The sequence below is a fragment of the Sinocyclocheilus rhinocerous genome, unplaced genomic scaffold, assembly GCF_001515625.1.
Source record: "Sinocyclocheilus rhinocerous isolate Xijiao unplaced genomic scaffold, SAMN03320098_v1.1 scaffold11516, whole genome shotgun sequence".
NCBI classification, from domain to species: domain Eukaryota; kingdom Metazoa; phylum Chordata; class Actinopteri; order Cypriniformes; family Cyprinidae; genus Sinocyclocheilus; species Sinocyclocheilus rhinocerous.
In genome coordinates, this window is record NW_015630334.1 from 8,738 (window position 1) to 26,778 (window position 18,041).

At 38.4% G+C, this 18,041-nt stretch overlaps 1 protein-coding gene across 4 annotated transcripts in view; it reads left to right on the plus strand.

The window, feature by feature from the left end:
• The first annotated feature begins 12,579 nt into the window (after nt 1-12,579).
• Nucleotides 12,580-18,041, plus strand: part of kcnj20 (potassium inwardly rectifying channel subfamily J member 20) — a 10,929-nt gene continuing 5,467 nt past the window's right edge. For 2 of the 4 annotated variants that reach the window (XM_016552330.1, XM_016552328.1), the window contains exons 1-3: nt 13,850-13,927; nt 14,152-14,233; nt 15,617-15,830. In XM_016552330.1, coding sequence (XP_016407816.1) covers nt 15,657-15,830 — 174 coding nt within the window. In that variant the 5' untranslated portion in view covers nt 13,850-13,927; nt 14,152-14,233; nt 15,617-15,656. Of the gene's footprint in view, nt 12,596-13,849; nt 13,928-14,151; nt 14,234-15,616; nt 15,831-15,861; nt 16,158-18,041 lie in introns of those variants that run through there. The other 2 variants (XM_016552329.1, XM_016552332.1) reach the window with 2 other exon arrangements.

Genomic DNA, 18,041 nt, shown 5'->3' on the forward strand with positions numbered 1-18,041 from the left:
GTAATTAATGACAGAATTTTCATTTTTGGTGAACTAACCCTTTAACCAATCATAGACTGATATATTTTACTGTGCTTTCTTGACAGGCTTTGGAAAGAAGGCGTCTCAATTTGAGCAGTCTGGCTGAGCCACAGGATGGCATCCCACTCCAATTAAAGTATCCTGATGGCCATATCGTTAGGAGAAGATTTTACCTCACACACCCAATTCAGGTATTCAGAAATTGGGTTCAGATATCAGAATACTTCATACCATTATTCCTAATTTACCAAAATCCCCACCTTTTAATGTATTTAAATTCTAGGCTACTAACATCAATACATAATTTGATTAATTTTAAAATGTATAATTTTACAAGGCCATGTTGTCTTTTAATATCTTGTATATTTATTTTTTAAGCACCTATTTGACTTTGTCGGCTCGGATGAGATGGCGACAGAGGTGTTCTCCATCCAGAGGGCCAGGGCGCCACTAATAAGGAGTACGACAACGGGCAGAATAATGGATTACATCAATGAGTCTTGCACCGTTTTTGTAACCTGGGATGATGTAATGGACCTCACAGACATTGATGTGAGACTCATAACTATGAAATTCAAAACCTTATTAAATGCTATTTAGGAGTTTACTTTGGTTTTTAAATTTTGTTCTGTCAGGACACACTGGTTCCTGAAGAGAACATGCATGAGAACGACTCATCTGGGTACTTGGATAGAACTGTCAGCTCACCAGATTTTACTCATGTTAATGACACTAACGAGTAAGTGGAAGTTTTCCTACTTTATTATTAATGTATTGTTCAGTGATTTGCTGGCAGGCCATATGGGTGCTGCATATACACTGAACAAAATTATAAACGCAACACTTTTGTTTTTGCCCCCATTTTTCATGAGCTGAACTCAAAGACCTAAGACTTCGGACCGACATTCCACAGGCCACAATCAACAACCTGATCAACTCTATGTGAAGGAGATGTGTTGCACTGCGTGAGGCAAATGGTGGTCACACCAGATACTGACTGGTTTTCGGACCCCCCAATACAGTAAAACTGCACATTTTAGAGTGGCCTTTTATTGTGGCCAGCCTAAGGCACACCTGTGCAATAATCATGCTGTCTAATCAGCATCTTGATATGCCACACCTGTGAGGTGGATGGATTATCTCGGCAAAGGAGAAGTGCTCACTAACACAGATTTAGACAGATTTGTGAACAATATTTGAGAGAAATAGGCCTTTTGTGTACATAGAAAAAGTCTTAGATCTTTGAGTTCAGCTCATGAAAAATGGGGGCAAAAACAAAAGTGTTGCGTTTATAATTTTGTTCAGTATAGATTCAAGATAATATGCTAGCCCATCTGTTTTGGATGTTGCAAAGCCCCACCTGCAATATGTTTTATTAGCTGCTACTGCTTATGAGCATAACTGTCTATTTATTGGTTTTAATTTACTGTTATGTTTTATTTTTCTAGACCAGATCTGAAAACATTACTGGCCACCCTAGTATCGAATGTATGTATTGAAGAGACGCCTAGCAGTAACATGATAAATATATGCAGACAGAACGTAATGGATGGTGCTGTGCGAGCCTTTGCGAGGAGAACGTTTACCCCAGAGGCCAAATTAAGTGTTTTATTTATGGATGACTTCAATCAAGCGGAGGGTGCAGTGGATGAGGGTGGGCCTAAACGGGAGTTTTTCAGACTCCTTATGATAGCTCTCAAGGAAAGCTCTCTTTTTACAGGGCCACAGAATAATAAGAATCTGTCTCTGGATAGCCGTGGTTAGTATTCATATGCTCCTTGTTTAACTTGCTCTTTTTACAAATTGAAATCATATTTATGCCTTTGTTTTCAAATGTAGATTTGAATTTATAATTGTTTTATGCAAATATTTCCCACACTCTTACTGATTAAAAAAATATTTTCTGTTTTTCAACACTTTCATTTTTGCAGCATTACAAAGAGGTCTGTACCGAATATATGGAATAATGATTGCGGTGGCATTCGTGCATGGAGGGCTGTTTCCTTCCTTCTTTTCTGAGAGGCTTTACCAAAACCTGTGCTCTATTCCATCATCGTTGCCCACTCTTGAAGAAATCACTGATCTGGATTTGCAGTGGAAATTAAAAAAGGTATTACAATGTTGATATTTTGGTCCTTATTCTTAATTATTCAAGACAATAGTGAAGGTATCACACAGGTCTGCTTCTACTAATAAACTGTACATGACAAAGATCAGTGAGGCAGAAGATATTACAGCAGCTAGAGATGCCATTATGGAAGCTGCAGATAGCCTGTCCTTGTTGGGGTCCCTGGGGCATATCACCACCATGGAGGAACGGGACCAGTTAGTTCAGGCAGCAATTACTTTCTATGTGGAAGGAAGGACTAAAGAAGCCTTACAACAGTAAGTGTGTATATTTTATGTAGTTATGTTTTTGTATATATATATTTTTTGTATATGTAATTTGTGTACTTCCACAGTTCATTTGTAATGGTTAATACAAATTGTAACCTTGTTTTAAAAGCCTTCATTTTGTTTCATGACAGTACCAAAGTGGTTGGAGCAGATTTTTTTCCACTTATTGTAAGGAAAAGTACTTGGTGAGCTGTTTTTTGTTTTTCTTGCTGAAGAGCAAACTGCTACCTAGTGCTACACACTGTTGCCTAAAATGGTGCACTTCGCTCCTATTTGAAAAAAATGTGGGGTCAGGGGTTGACCAACACTGTTGGGCCAGTATTGCTTCACTGTATAATGATGGCCAATTGAGAATGGTACTTCTGATTCACTTAACCCAGTGGTTCTCAAAATGTGGGGCGCAAGTGTACTGCGGGGGCGGGGGGGTAAAAAAAAAAACAAAGTGAAAAAAAAGGTGTTCAAGTGCGTGAATAGCAGTTGGCACTCTACCTTTATAAAGCTGCACTGAACGGCAATTACTTGACTTGTCACTGTCTGAACAAGCCCAACAAGTTGCTCGCCATAGAAAAGCAACGCTGCAGCAGATGGAATCACAAGCGGCTATTGTGAATGGCGTTCACTCTGCTGCTGTATAAGATTTTTTTTTTTTTTTTAAGGTTTAAAGGGAGGTGAGACCAAAAAAGTTTGAGAACCACTGACTTAACTTCTCTCATCACTTAGGTGTTCTGGGGTAACATGATTTTCTGTGAAAATGTTTTCTAAATGTACAGATAGTTCTCTGTATAACAGCATACAGTTTATTTTTTGGATTTTATTTTTTTTGTTACAGATTTGCTGAAGGACTAAGAACACTTGGCCTTCTGGACATGATGCAAATTCATCACAGCACCTTCAAGACAGCGTTCTGTTCATCAGATAAGCCTCTAAAAGCTACAGACTTGATGATGTTGTTCCAAGCGGAACTGTCTCCTCCTGGAAGCAATCGGTGGCAACTGGAAACAAAAGTTGAAGGATTCTGGAGAGACTTCCTTTTAGATATTGAAGGTAAATTAATAATTTGCTGAGTAATAGTATTTTGATTTCATTTAATAATAATTAATAATTCCTTACGTTTATATAGCACTTTTCTGGGCATCATTTGAGCTACTCTGAATTTTGCACAATCCTGCATATCACAAATGTTATTGATTTTATTACCTTACTATTTTATAGATGGTGTGTTTGAGATAACGCTAGATCAACTGCTGGTGTTCGCCTCTGGAGCTGACAGAATTCCAGCACTTGGTTTTTCTCCGCAGCCAACGTTGAATTTCATTCATGAGACAGGGCGGAAGTACCCTGAGGCCAATACTTGTCTTGTAAAACTAAAACTTCCCATCCATAACACGTACGAGGTGTTCACCAAGTACATGTGTGAGGGCATTGTTCAAGCTCCCACTTTTGGACTGGCTTAAAGTTAGTTTAATCCATAATGGATATTTGAATTTTCTCACAAAACAAAATAGTTCAGAACCAGTTCTATGTTTTTCTTATCTTATTTGATGCCTGTTATTACAAATAATCCAAGAGTCTAAAGGGGAAATTATCAAATGATGAAGTGTTATTCAAAGTTTAGCTGGTAGGCCAAGCACACAAATTGAGGTTCTTGAATTACATGACATTTTGAGGTCTGTCAAAGCTGTGTTGCACACAATATGTATGAGTTAACAATAGAAATTGGAATGGGGGTTTGGAAATGCATCTACCCTAATAAACAGCTATGTTTGTGCTACTTCAGTTGGGTAGGCTGCGTTTAAGTCTACTTTAATTAAAGTATATAAAAAAAGTTTTCTGCAAGCTGATTTATTATGAACATTGTAGTTGTGTTCTATGCAAATTAAGCCTGTGGGAATTACACAACAGTAAAATACAATGAACAAATAGTAATCAGTGTAATGTACAAGTATTTCTCAGTATAACTCCTCTAAATTGCTTAACTGACTCAAATAACTGCCATAGCTGTAAAGTACTTTTCCCTTAGAAGTTAAATAAGGTTTGTGTCAATTAGTGCAAACAGTGTTGTGATGTCACAATTGTGTTGCATTTGGCCTAATGGAGGTGACTGAAGTGTACATACGAATTACACACGCTAAAATCGAGGGCTTGAGGGTCTGTCCAAATAAACTTCCTCCGTCCAGTTTAGAATTTATTTTATTCTGCTTGCAATCTGCTGCTCCACACTCCCGTCTGGGAGGTGGCGGTAATAGGTTTGCCAATCAAATCATAAGAAGGAGGTGGCAGTGTGATTGCTTTGGTGATTAATTTTTGTTGAAGGAGCGTGGGTTAGAAGCGAAGGCAATGGCTCTTGCAACTTTTCTGGATCACTGTAAAGCTACATACGCACAAAGTGCCAGGATTTTCCTCACGGATAATGTATCCAGTGATGTCCTGAGACCAGTGCTTGTAAGGTAAGTACTACAGAGTAACAATTACTTTTACGTTCGACTCCGAAAGAATGAATGACTACTACAAGCATGTTTGGCCTGGTATGCTGTGTTTAATGACCACGCTGCTTAGTATACATTTAATGATTCAATATCGCAATTTACGTATTTATATGTTGAAACATCAGTGCATAGCTAAAGCTATGGAAGCTTGATTCCGCTACTAAATAAAAAAAGGTAATTGTGACTTTTTAACTCACAATTCTGACTTTTATTTCTCAGAATTCTGGGATTTAAATCCGCGCAATATGGCGGAAAACGTCCCGCCCATAGACTGTATAAAAACAGGTCCCGCCTAAATAAAAGAGCCAATCGCTGATTGATAGACATTAAGTCACTGCAGCTTCCTTTAGAAACTCTGGTTCCCATAGAAACATGAGACTCGCGTTTAGGACTGCACCTGCGCATTGGCTCGTCTAAATAAAAAATAAAATAAGATTTGTAAACTGTTTGAGCTTAAGAAACAACATTTATGGGACATTTAATGTCAGATTTTGTTGCTGATTTGAAATATGTTATTGTGAGTTCGCCAAGAAGTTTTTCAGATTTCAGGAATCTCCACCCCCCCATACTTTGTCTTGTATGCACGAAATAGCTGCATGGATGCCTTGCAAATATGACCGCCGAGTAAACAGACTATCCTTGAAAGGGACTTTGAGCATACCCTCACTTTTTCTTGCGTGCCGGTGTTGTGATGAATTTCGACTCCCTGCCAAAATTATTACACCCCTCGACATTGGTACCTGATTGTCCAATCCTAACACTACCCCAATCCTAACCCCTCTCCCACACCTAATCCTAAACCTACCAATGCTAGGGGGGGTAATAATTTGGCGGGGTCAGAATTCTGCACTTGTACAACCTAGTTGCTTGTAAAAATTAAGTTTGGAGTTATAAACAGTCTTGTTCTCAGCTGTGCTTAAATGGATATAGAGATTGTAAATGTTACATTCCCATTAAAAAAAATGGAATATTAGATGTAATATTTAGATTGTAATTTAGATTTGTTTGTGTCCCATTGTGTTGTGCTAATTCCCTAGACTGGAAACCCTTGAGAGGAGCATAAGATGGGCAAGAGGGAGGATTCTCCATCTTAATGATGCTGATGAACTTCTCCCATTAGTGAGCGAATTTATTCAACTTGTGCAAACAGCTTTGTCAACTGAAGAAGGTACTGACTTTTATTCATACTGTGGGCCATTTCTTACCAGTCAGTAAAACTTTAAAGGTATAGTTCAGTCAAAAAATTAAAATGGTTTCCTTTCATTTTCATCATTTATTCACCTTCATGTCATTCAAAACCTGTATGATTTTTTCTTCTTCTGCATAACACAAAAGAAGAATGTAAGTGTGTGAGAGAGTAGAAATGCATGTAGGTGAAAGGAGAATGTAAGTGTGTGTGAGAGTAGAAATGCATGTAGGTGAAAGGAGAATGTAAGTGTGTGAGACAGTAGAAATGTATGTACAGTGCCATGCAAAAGTTTGGGAACCCCTTGCAGAATCTGTGAAAATGTGAATAATTTTAACAAAATAAGAGAGATTATAAAAAAGGCATGTAATTTTTTAATTTAGATTAAGAGAAAAAAAAAACTTTTTGAATTTGAAGATCAAGGTAAAATATCAGATGCAGGGATAGATGGTAATTCAGATCTTTGGATAATGGCTGAAATGTGTTTTGCTGACATTAGGTACCTTTGGGTATCAAGCCCCATTGGTCCAGGCAGGTGATTTTGGGCGATCCAGCTACCGTATCACCAAAGAACAAATGAGATTCCTGTATGTACAGTGCCATGCAAAAGTTTGGGAACCCCTTGCAGAATCTGTGAAAATGTGAATAATTTTAACAAAATAAGAGAGATTATAAAAAAGGCATGTAATTTTTTAATTTAGATTAAGAGAAAAAAAAAACTTTTTGAATTTGAAGATCAAGGTAAAATATCAGATGCAGGGATAGATGGTAATTCAGATCTTTGGATAATGGCTGAAATGTGTTTTGCTGACATTAGGTACCTTTGGGTATCAAGCCCCATTGGTCCAGGCAGGTGATTTTGGGCGATCCAGCTACCGTATCACCAAAGAACAAATGAGATTCCTGCTCTCATGTGGATTTACAGCTTCCCAGATGGCTGAAGTCCAGGAAGTATCAGTCAGTACAGTTAAACGGAGACTGAGGTAGTATGAACAACAGTTCCATACACAATAACTTTTTTTTTTCCTCATTGCAGTGCTAATTTTTTTAATAGTTTTTTTTTTTTAATATATGTTTAGAGAAATAGGTAGACACTGCTCATTTTAAGCTGCAGTGGGCATCTCTAGGTCTTCAAATTGTTATTTTTGGTAAATCTGTTCTCCAAGGAGACCAGAAAGAGGACATGTCACTTGCTATGACATAGCCTGTCTGATACATTTGTATCCATGTAATAGAACAAGTGTTCTTCCTTTGTTTTACTGACATCTGCCCAGTCATGTTTGTCTATGAATTTTATTAGTTTGCCAGCAGTAAATTAACTTATTTTGAATAAAGCAGAAGCTAATTTAACTATCATGATATATGCAATATGTATTTGATCTGGCTGCTGTTAACAAATAAACTGTATTTTAAATAACTTAGGACACATGTACAAGCCAGACATGCTATTTAGGAGACAGATTTGGATCATTTTGAGCATGAAAACCAATGGCCATTTGGTTGCATTCAAACTCAATAGTGTGTGGCTTAGTTTACTACTGAGGAGAAAACAAGATTAAAATGGTGTCTTGAGGATAACACATTTTACTGTTATGTAAAATATGTGTTTTCACTGTGGTCTTCGAAATCACACCACAACAGAAGTGTACAACTGTTTTAATATTATTTAATAATGTCAAACTTTTTCTTTTCAAGGTGTAGTTATTACTGATGCTGCAATTGTTGTTTTGCTGCTGTTGTTATCAGAAGTTGTTTTTGTATCATGGTCATGTTCAGTGAAATGCAAATACACTGAAATGAAGTTCTCTTCTAGGAGGTTCAACTTATCTGATATCATGAGGTATGCACACCTTTCGGAGGCCGAACTTGATGAAGTTGTTCGGCAGTTGGTTGGAGAAAATGAACAAATCGGATCTAATGCTGTTCGGGCCAGACTAGCTGCTATGGGTGTACGAGTGCAGCGGAGGAGAGTGAGAGAGAGTTTGATCCGAGTGAACCCAGCCGGAGCTGCACACAGAGCACTATCTCATCGACTGCACCGGAGAACCTACAGTGTTGCAGGTCCCAACTCTCTGTGGCACATAGATGGGAACCACAAGCTGATCAGGTAGATGTGGATGATAAATGGATTACATTACTTACATGCATAATTTCCAGGGCTCTACAGTGCACGTATATCACTCACATTTGTGAGTGCAAATGTGAAAAAAACTTTCACTAGTGTGAGTGAAAAGGCGAAATAACACAACAGTTCGGCAGTTGGTTGGAGAAAATGAACAAATCGGATCTAATGCTGTTCGGGCCAGACTAGCTGCTATGGGTGTACGAGTGCAACGGAAGAGAGTGAGAGAGAGTTTGATCCGAGTGAACCCAGCCGGAGCTGCACACAGAGCACTATCTCATCGACTGCACCGGAGAACCTACAGTGTTGCAGGTCCCAACTCTCTGTGGCACATAGATGGGAACCACAAGCTGATCAGGTAGATGTGGATGATAAATGGATTACATTACTTACATGCATAATTTCCAGGGCTCTACAGTGCACGTATATCACTCACATTTGTGAGTGCAAATGTGAAAAAAACTTTCACTAGTGTGAGTGACTGGTGAATCTGATTAACCATGATAAGATCAGAATAACCAAGCACAGATCCTGCACAGGCACAACACAAGTTAATATAAATTTTTCCTAATGTGCTTTGCCCCTGAACTGTAAATGGCTTTTGTAAATTAAGGTGACTAATGTCCTCCTGTTATGGCACTTGTAATTGAGATGTTTCTGTTGGTTTAGTATTATTAATAATATTGATTCAGTGACATTACATTTATATAGAAAATACTCTTTTACTGTGACCCTACATTTCTGCCATGTGTAAGCATAGAAGCCCGAATTCATTTATTTAATCATAACACAGAAGACAAATAAAATTTGTCTCATTTTTGTTTCATCTTTAGGTGGAGAATAGTGATCCATGGGGGAATCTGTGGCTTCAGCAGACTTGTTGTATTTTTGCAAGCTTCTGACAACAACAGGGCTGGCACAGTGTTTGACCAGTTTGTTCAAGCCACAGCTAGGTATGGGGTTCCATCTCGAGTAAGATGTGACCACGGAGGAGAAAACAATACAGTTTGTTTGTTTATGAACATCTATCATGGATCTGAGAGAGGAAGTGCCATCCGTGGTAGAAGTGTGCACAATCAGAGGATCGAGAGACTTTGGGGAGATCTTTGGCGGGGTATGACTAATGTGTACCACCAGCTTTTCTCCTTTCTCGAGAGTGATGGAATCATTGACTGTACCAACGAGCGACACATGTGGGCACTGCATCATGTGTACATTCCCCGGATTAACCGGGACTTGGAGGTTTTCAGGGAACAGTGGAACAATCATGGATTGCGCACTGCTGGTCACCACACACCATATCAGATGTTTGTCAGAGGATGTCTTCAGAGGCAAACATCATCACTCACTGCCATGGCAGAGATTTTTGGACTCAGACCTGCTCAAGATGGTGCAATTCCTGCTGTGGATTGGCAGGAAGTTGTTACAGTTCCTGCTAACCAATTCAGTCCAACCCAGGCACAGATGCAACAACTGCAGGATGTGGACATTCTTGCAGGACCTGTTGGTAGTCCGGCTATTGATGCACTGCAAACCGTAATTAATATTCTGCAACAGTAGCTTGCTGTCAATTGGTTCTATTGGAATAGGGCTGTTCAACGATTAATCGTATGTATACATGTGTGTTTGTGTTTTTTATATATATATATATATATGTAGTTACGTCCTACGAGTGTCTAGGGGTCTGTTTTACCAGAACGTAACATATTAAGCATTTAAAGAACATTTGTCTGGGCCCTGCCACAGCACCACAACAAGATCTCTTTTTAACAGATTTATTTAAGGCTAGCTAAGCATAGCCTGGTTTCTTTGGAACAAAAAGTACAACTTAAGAGGGAAACAAAGGCTTCAGAAGGGGGCAATGCCAAAATAACAAACAAAATTTCAGTCTAACTTGGGAGTTAAATTCTTACTAAGTCTCAAAGAAAAGAAAATCAACAACAATGTACGCTCACTTCCTATCTAGCCACAAACCAGAAGAAAGCGGGATTACAAAATAAAATGGCGCACACCTTCCTACAGTTCCCAAACAATAATTGAAACCAAAACAAACAATCAGATGAGTAACAGCTTAAAAAGAAATGGGGTACTTTGTCACAGCAAAACTCTTAGCTTAAGTGTTTAGCAGGGGCCCGTTCTTCGTATGTTGCTTATTACATCCGAGATTAAATGTCACATCCAAGATGATATCATCGGGCTAATCAGGATCTGGCTAATTCGGTTCTTCGAACGCACCTGTTGTTGATGATTAGTAATTTTAAACCAAAGGGTTCAAATGTTAACCATATACAGATCCCCAAAGGATGCACCACAGCTTCAACAACTGGATTAAGCAGGACACAGCTCACGCTTTGGAGAAAGATTCTAATCTTCTGAACGTTCTGCTCAGCTTTTATACTGCTTCTCTCTCAGCTGGTAAGCAGGTGCAGCTGGAAAGGGCAATCAGCTACCTGCCAGAGTGGAAGAAGCCAGAGAAGCAGGAGACACAGAGAGAGAGAGAAACCATACCACAATACACAATACAGACAACACAAAAGTGAATACGTCACTAGATACATGACTCTACATTATCTGTATAGCATTTGTGTAAGACTCGAATACAATTATAAAGTAATAATTTTATGACAAATAAATCCTTCAGTGAGTAAAACTGGCTGTGTCTATAGTATTGAAGACTACACGACATTATTTTATTTTTTTAAATTATTTAAAATTATTGTCCCTGGATTAGTAGGGTACTCTTGTAATAAAGTAGCGGACAGATTTTAAGTATAAATTCTGCTTAAAAAGATGCAATCTAATCCTGTTTACATGAAATAAACCTGCTCCCGAGCAGGTTTAAGCTTTTGGACCTGTTGCCATGACAGCAACTCTGGGATGAGCTTCGAAGAACCAAACAATCCAAGATCATGCCAAATCATCAACAATCCAATCCAGCTAAATGAGTTAGCAACATACGAAGAACGGGCCCCTGGACTAAAGCGTTCAATAGAAAACAAGTAACTAAAGCAACAGCTTTTTAAACCAAAGGGTTAAAATGTTAACCATATACAGATCCCCAAAGGATGCGCCACAGCTTCAACAACTGGATTAAGCAGAACACAGCTCACGCTTTGGAGAAAGATTCTAATCTTCTGAACGTTCTGCTCAGCTTTTATACTGCTTCTCTCTCAGCTGGTAAGCAGGTGCAGCTGGAAAGGGCAATCAGCTACCTGCCAGAGTGGAAGAAGCCAGAGAAGCAGGAGACACAGAGAGAGAGAGAAACCATACCACAATACACAATACAGACAACACAAAAGTGAATACGTCACTAGATGTAAAAATATATATATATAATTATACACAGAACACACACATATTATGTAAAGACTTTATTTTGGACACGATTGATCACAATTAATCATTGAACAGCCCTGTGTAATTTGAAAAGTTTTTTTGTTAATGGTGTCAGTTATGTTTCAGTTTAGTTCAGTTTCTGTCATGTCTGTATTCTCATTTGTTTCTATGGCTACTCATTTTTTACTCACCTTCAGGTGTTCATGATTTAATGCCTCATTTACTCTATGTATATATATCCCGTGTTATGTCTATAGCATGTTACATGGTGGTATCCTAGTCTATGAATGGTACACCCCCTTAAGCTCACAGAAATGGTTTGACCCAGGTTTTCAGCAGCCAATGACACTGACCCATTCAAACTGATTTTTAACCCGTATTTAACATGTATTTCACGTGTAGCCTATTTCACGCGTATTTAACACGTTGAATACACGTATTTAACGCACTGATTTTTCACGCGTACACAACGCGTATTTAACGTGTTAAATACGTGTTGTTTACGCGTGAAATACACGTGTTTAACCCGTTGTTGACGCGTTAAAATTCACGTGTTTTTGACCCTTTTGGCCTTCCATATACAGCGCGAGAGGGAGCCGCTCTGCCGCACAAACGCGCATCTACCGTGTGTTACGTGTTTTCGGTAACTTACAGTGACAGAGAAATGAGCTGCGTGTCATCTGAAAGTTTTAGATCCCGTCAGTTTTCCACCGGAGCGGAGCCGCTCCCGTCAGTTTTGTGTTTTTCGCGCGATTCAAATGCTCCGCTCTCCACCAAAATATAAAAGCTGCTGTCGGTTAATGAAGATTTGACGAAAGAACTCGCGGCTCGATTGGACTCTGGTCAGAAAGTGATAAGACTTTCAGTTTTATGGACGTCGCCATCTTTGATTTGATCAAATGCTCCGCTCTCCACCCAAATTTAAAAGCTGCTGTTGGTTAAAGAAGATTTGACGAATGAACTCGCGGCTCGATTGGACTATTGTCGTGTCAGAAAGTGATACGACTTTCAGTTTTTTGGACGTCGCCATCTTTGATTTTTACTTTGGTAAGATTCAGAAAGCTTATAAAATGCTTTTTATTATTTCCATGCTGCATGGGATAAAGTTTAAGGTCACTGTCGCTATGGTTACTGGTAAGGAATACGGGCTTGACTCCCATTGCACGTTCATACCCGGGTGTGCCTCACACGTCCTGGAAAGTGAAGCTGCGGGCTAGAGGTCTGCATTCCCATTTTAATGATATTTTGCTAAAATGAACGAAATGACTCGGAAAAAAGATTCGTTCATTTTGCTGAACGAGACTCAAAAGTGCGAGTCGGTAAAATGATCCGAACTTCCCATAGTGACAGAGCAGAATAAGGATGGAGCAAAGTGTGGATGCGCTGTCCTTGAAGGACGTTCAACTCGGTTTTGTTTATATTTTGCTTAGCCTATAATTTTAAATGAAAGATGTCGTATTTATTTATTTTTCTCTGCAACACTTTTCCTACTGTGTTAACAGAAAAATGTCGAATTAAGTATTTTGATAAGACCAATAAAAATAGCTAATAGGCTATTTTTGTACAACCTACATTTTTCTCTCTGCGACACTTTTTCCCTATTGTGTTGTCAATGATAAACGAATTGTATCCTGACAAGACGAATAAAAATAAGAAATAAAATTTTTGTACAACATTTTTTTCTCTGACACTTTTTTTCCTACTGTGTTGCATAAAATATTAAACGAATTTTGTGTCTTAAGATAATTCATATAAATTCAAGTCAAAGTCAATAAATTCAAGACTCTTGACAAGACGAATAAAATAACACAATTTTGTGCAGACTACACTTTTATTTGTCAGCCTATCTCTCTTTCTTTCAGTAGCGGAAATTTAAATGTGAGATTCTGGAAACGAGATATTTAAATTTAGTAGGGAAGAAAAATGTTCTAAGCGGACAGCCGGTGAACAAAGAGTAAAGAATATAACCTTGCTGGAGCAGGACTAAAAAAAACAGTCCTGCGCAGACCTCTACTGCGGCCTCTTTGTACAGGTCATAAACCCCGCCCTCTCCATGTAAACGAATGGGACTTGTGTCAAAATAAAACAAATTAATTATACTTCCAATACAATTTTCCGAAAGATGGTTTTGGTCATTTAAGATAGTTGTTATCACACTAATATATATGTTCAATTGTTCGCTTTTGTGATCAGTTTGATTTTAGCTAGTAATTTGATGCTATAAAAACGGGGCGTATCGTTACGGTGAACCGAACCTGTCAGCTCGGCACCCTATAAACCCTCCATTTTAGACAGTGATTACTCTTGAGAAAGTATCATTCCCAGATAATGTGTAAACAATGACAACAATGAAAGTCTGATATTTTATATTTATATAAGGTATTTTTCTCTTAACACGTTAAGATCATCAAGTTCATGCTTTTGATATTGTTTTCATCTTATTTTTTCAGTCTCCCTTACCTCAAAACGGTGTAATCTGACAGAGCTAATCATGCTCATTATGCCAAGGGCGATATGACATTACTGATCTGTCCTTTCTGCTGTAGTCTGTTGAGACACCTGGATTACTATAAACTGATCATGATTAACTTTGATGTCCACAGTCGAGACATCCAGGATATTCTCGGAACTTGCATGTGAGACCAGCTGCCCAGTGCTGTTGCTGGAATCATTCACACTACCTAGGTAAGACTAACTTATTTTTTTCTTCATGTTTTTGGGGAACAAGAAAAAGTTATAAAAATGCTCTATTCTAATAGCCTTGGTCAAAATAGCTAGAAGTCACATAAAGTCTTGACTTGATTTTATTTTCCTTTTTTAAAGTGCTTTGTGCTCTCATATTTATTTATTGATGCCATTGTACAAAAATATATATATTTAATTGATTAATTAAGGCATCTTTACATAGACAAGTTAAGGCTGTTCTGTGCCTGCTCAAAATTCGGTGTAGACAATGCTGCATAAAAACCAGGCTTAATTACGCCTGCTCTGATCCACCTCAGCACCTAGTATTAAATCATACAGTTGTAATTGCTGTGTAAATGCAACTATGCCACCTCTGAGCAGCATTAAACAGTCTGTGAAGACACTTAATGCATCTTTACATAGCTGAGTTAAGGCTGCTTTGTGCCTGCTCAAAATTCTGGGTAAAGATGTAATGCCACATGAAAGCCTGATTAAATAATGCCAGCCCACCTGACCAGCCACTAGCATCAAGCTGTATGGTTATCACAGCTGTGTAAATGCCACCTCTGAGCAGCATTAAACAGTCTGTGTAAAGAGACACCTGATTGCAGTTTTAAACTGCAAAGGTGGCATAGAGGCGCTTCTAAAGTGGCATTTAAGTGTCATTACACAGACTGTTTAATGCTGCTCAGAGATGGCATAAATGCATTTACACAGCAATTACAATTGTATACTTCGATACTAGGGGCTGAAGTGGGACTGAGCAGGCATAATTTAGTCTGACTTTTATGCGCCTTTACACTGAATTTTGAGCAGGCACAGAGCAGCCTTATCTCGACTGTGTAAAGACATATTTAGTTCTACTTCAGAAGAGCTTCTCTGCCACCTTTGCAGTGTGAATTTGGCAGAATTTTACTAGTTGATGTAGGGGGTTTTGCCTTTTAGCAATCACATTATCTAAAAGAAAAAAATGGAGCATTGGATGCGTTTATCAGTTCAATGTCTTGATAAACTATTGAACTAAGCAATCATGAGTTAAACCTTTGTAATGCCTTTGTCATCAGAGTAGAGTTTATTGGAGGCTCATGTAAGCATATTAATGACTGTTTCCTGAAGCAGAGGACTCAATCCTGCTGAGCCAGCGGATGAAGAAGCTTAGAGCAGACTGTCTGTCTGCTTTCTTTAAGCCTATCCTTCCTTTTGTTCACACCCAGTTCATATATTTTTCATTTATTAAAAAATAAATAAATAAGTAACATTTTGTACATTGAAGTGCTTCTAATTACACGTAAACAGTGATTCTGTACAAGTATTTTTTAAAATTATTTAATACTACATAGAAATATATGACAATCTCTTCTCTTTGGCCCGTTTTGGATCCAGCTTCACCTCACTAGCGTAAAGTAGTGCCATTTTCTCAATCATGCTGAGTGGAGTCAGAAGCGCTCCTGTTGAAGAAGGCAGAGGCACCTCGGGGCCGACGCAAGATGATGCCAGGACCAGACCAGCCACAATCAACAATTTAAATCCCAAATCCAGCTGTGTTGTGTTGTGTAAACCTGGAGATGGAGTGCGCCATCAGTTGTATATTCCTACAGTGGGTAGATTTTATCAACACAACAGTGATTCTGTACAAGTATTTTTTTAAATTATTTAATACTACATAGAAATATATGACAATCTCTTCTCTTTGGCACGTTTTGGATCCAGCTTCACCTCACTAGCGTAAAGTAGTGCCATTTTCTCAATCATGCTGAGTGGAGTCAGAAGCGCTCCTGTTGAAGAAGGCAGAGGCACCTCGGGGCCGACGCAAGATGATGCCAGGACCAGACCAGCCACAATCAACAATTTAAATCCCAAATCCAGCTGTGTTGTGTTGTGTAAACCTGGAGATGGAGTGCGCCATCAGTTGTATATTCCTACAGTGGGTAGATTTTATCAACACACCCTCATGTTGAAACATCACTTTTATTTGTTGTCATAATAATTTTAACCCATTCTTTAGAAGAAATTCTGTCATCATTTACCCTCATGCAGTTCCAAACCAGTATGACTTTTCTTCTGTGAAACAAGTAATTTCTCAGTAAAATCTTTATCGTCCATACAATGAGTCAATGGGACCCAATTTCGTTTTCAAACTATTTTCACAAGAAAGTCACGCAGGTTTTGAATGTAAATGGGGACAGAGGTTTGATTTTTGGTTGAACTGTCCCATGAAGTCATTCAGAACCCGTTTTCATTCTTTTGTGCAGCTCTAAAGGAAATATAAACTGCTTATATAAAATATAAAGGAGTCCATATGACATAAGTCTTCTGAAGTCATACAATAATTTTTATAATGGAATTTAAGACCCTAACAACTGATAATCACTGTAAAGTCCTGTTCACAGGAAGGACGAAAACTATAATGATAACTATAACCTTTTAATAATCGTTTTAATTGCATGAGAATATCGACACCACAGCTATAACAATAACACAGAGGAACAATATTGTTAGAATCACTTTCAGAATTTTTTTTTACAGTTAATAAATGATAAAACATTGACAGTCACAATCCACCCAAATTTAAAGAGCACAAGCATTTAAAGGCAGAGTAAGTGATTTTTCAAAAACACTTTAGAAAACTGATCGGGCCGAATCACAAAACAAACTTGTAGCCAATCAGCAATAAGGGGCGTGTCTACTCGTGATGTGGAGGAGAGAGCTTTCAGTGCATGGGACGGACATTAGCCGAGCGACAGAAAGATAGAGATGGCGGATAAAAAACAAAAGAGGAAAACGTCTGCGGAACGATAAGGCAAGAAGTAGGACCCGTGTAAATATCGGATCAGCTTTCCAGCGCTGGAGAGAACACAAGGAGCGGAGGCCTGCGATCGGACGCCGAGGTTGCTTTGTTTCTTCTCAATAGGTGAGTAACACCGTGTCTACAACAACTAAAGTCTGCCTACACTGGACGCGATCAAACAACATTGTCAGCACGTCATAAATAGAACCCGACAGCAGTTTTCTGTCGGGGATTTGTTGCACCGCGCCGCTCACGTCCGTAGACACAGTGTAACATTGGTTTTGCTTTGTTTCACAGAACGAATCGTTGCCTGGGTTGCGTACGTATATATGTGGGGCGGAGCTATCAAAATAGGGGCAAGACCCTTTTGGGGTAGGGGCGTGTTTGTTTTGGTGATTTCAAATATAAACATTGGCTACCAGAAATCCCTTACTCTGCCTTTAAAGCAGAGGATGACAAAACTGCAGTCTGTGCTTAAAATAAACAGAATGCTGGTGTGGACGCTAACATAGTTATCATTATGCCCAATGTATACTTTAGATTTTGCTACAGCATAAAAAATAAAAAGGTAATTGTGACTTATCTCTCAAATCTGACTAGTCTTCTCAGAATTGCAAGTTGATATCTCGCAATTGTGAGTAAACATCTTGCAATTTTGAGTTTATATCTCACAATATAATTCTGTAAAAAAAGTCAGAATTGTGAGATAAAAAGTCGCAATTGATGTCAGTATGCATTTCATGGTTGAATCATCTTCCATGCTTTGCATAATTTAAACGTTATAATATATATGTCCTCATTTGTAAGTCGCTTTGGAATTGGATAAAAGCGTCTGCTAAATGACTAAATGTAAATATAATATTCCTTGTGTCATTCAAACTAATTAAAGGGGTCATATGATGCTGCTAAAAAGAACATTATTTTGTGTATTTGGTGTAATGAAATGTGTTTATGCAGTTTAAGGTTAAAAAAACACATTATTTTCCACATACTGTACATTATTGTTTCTCCTCTATGCCC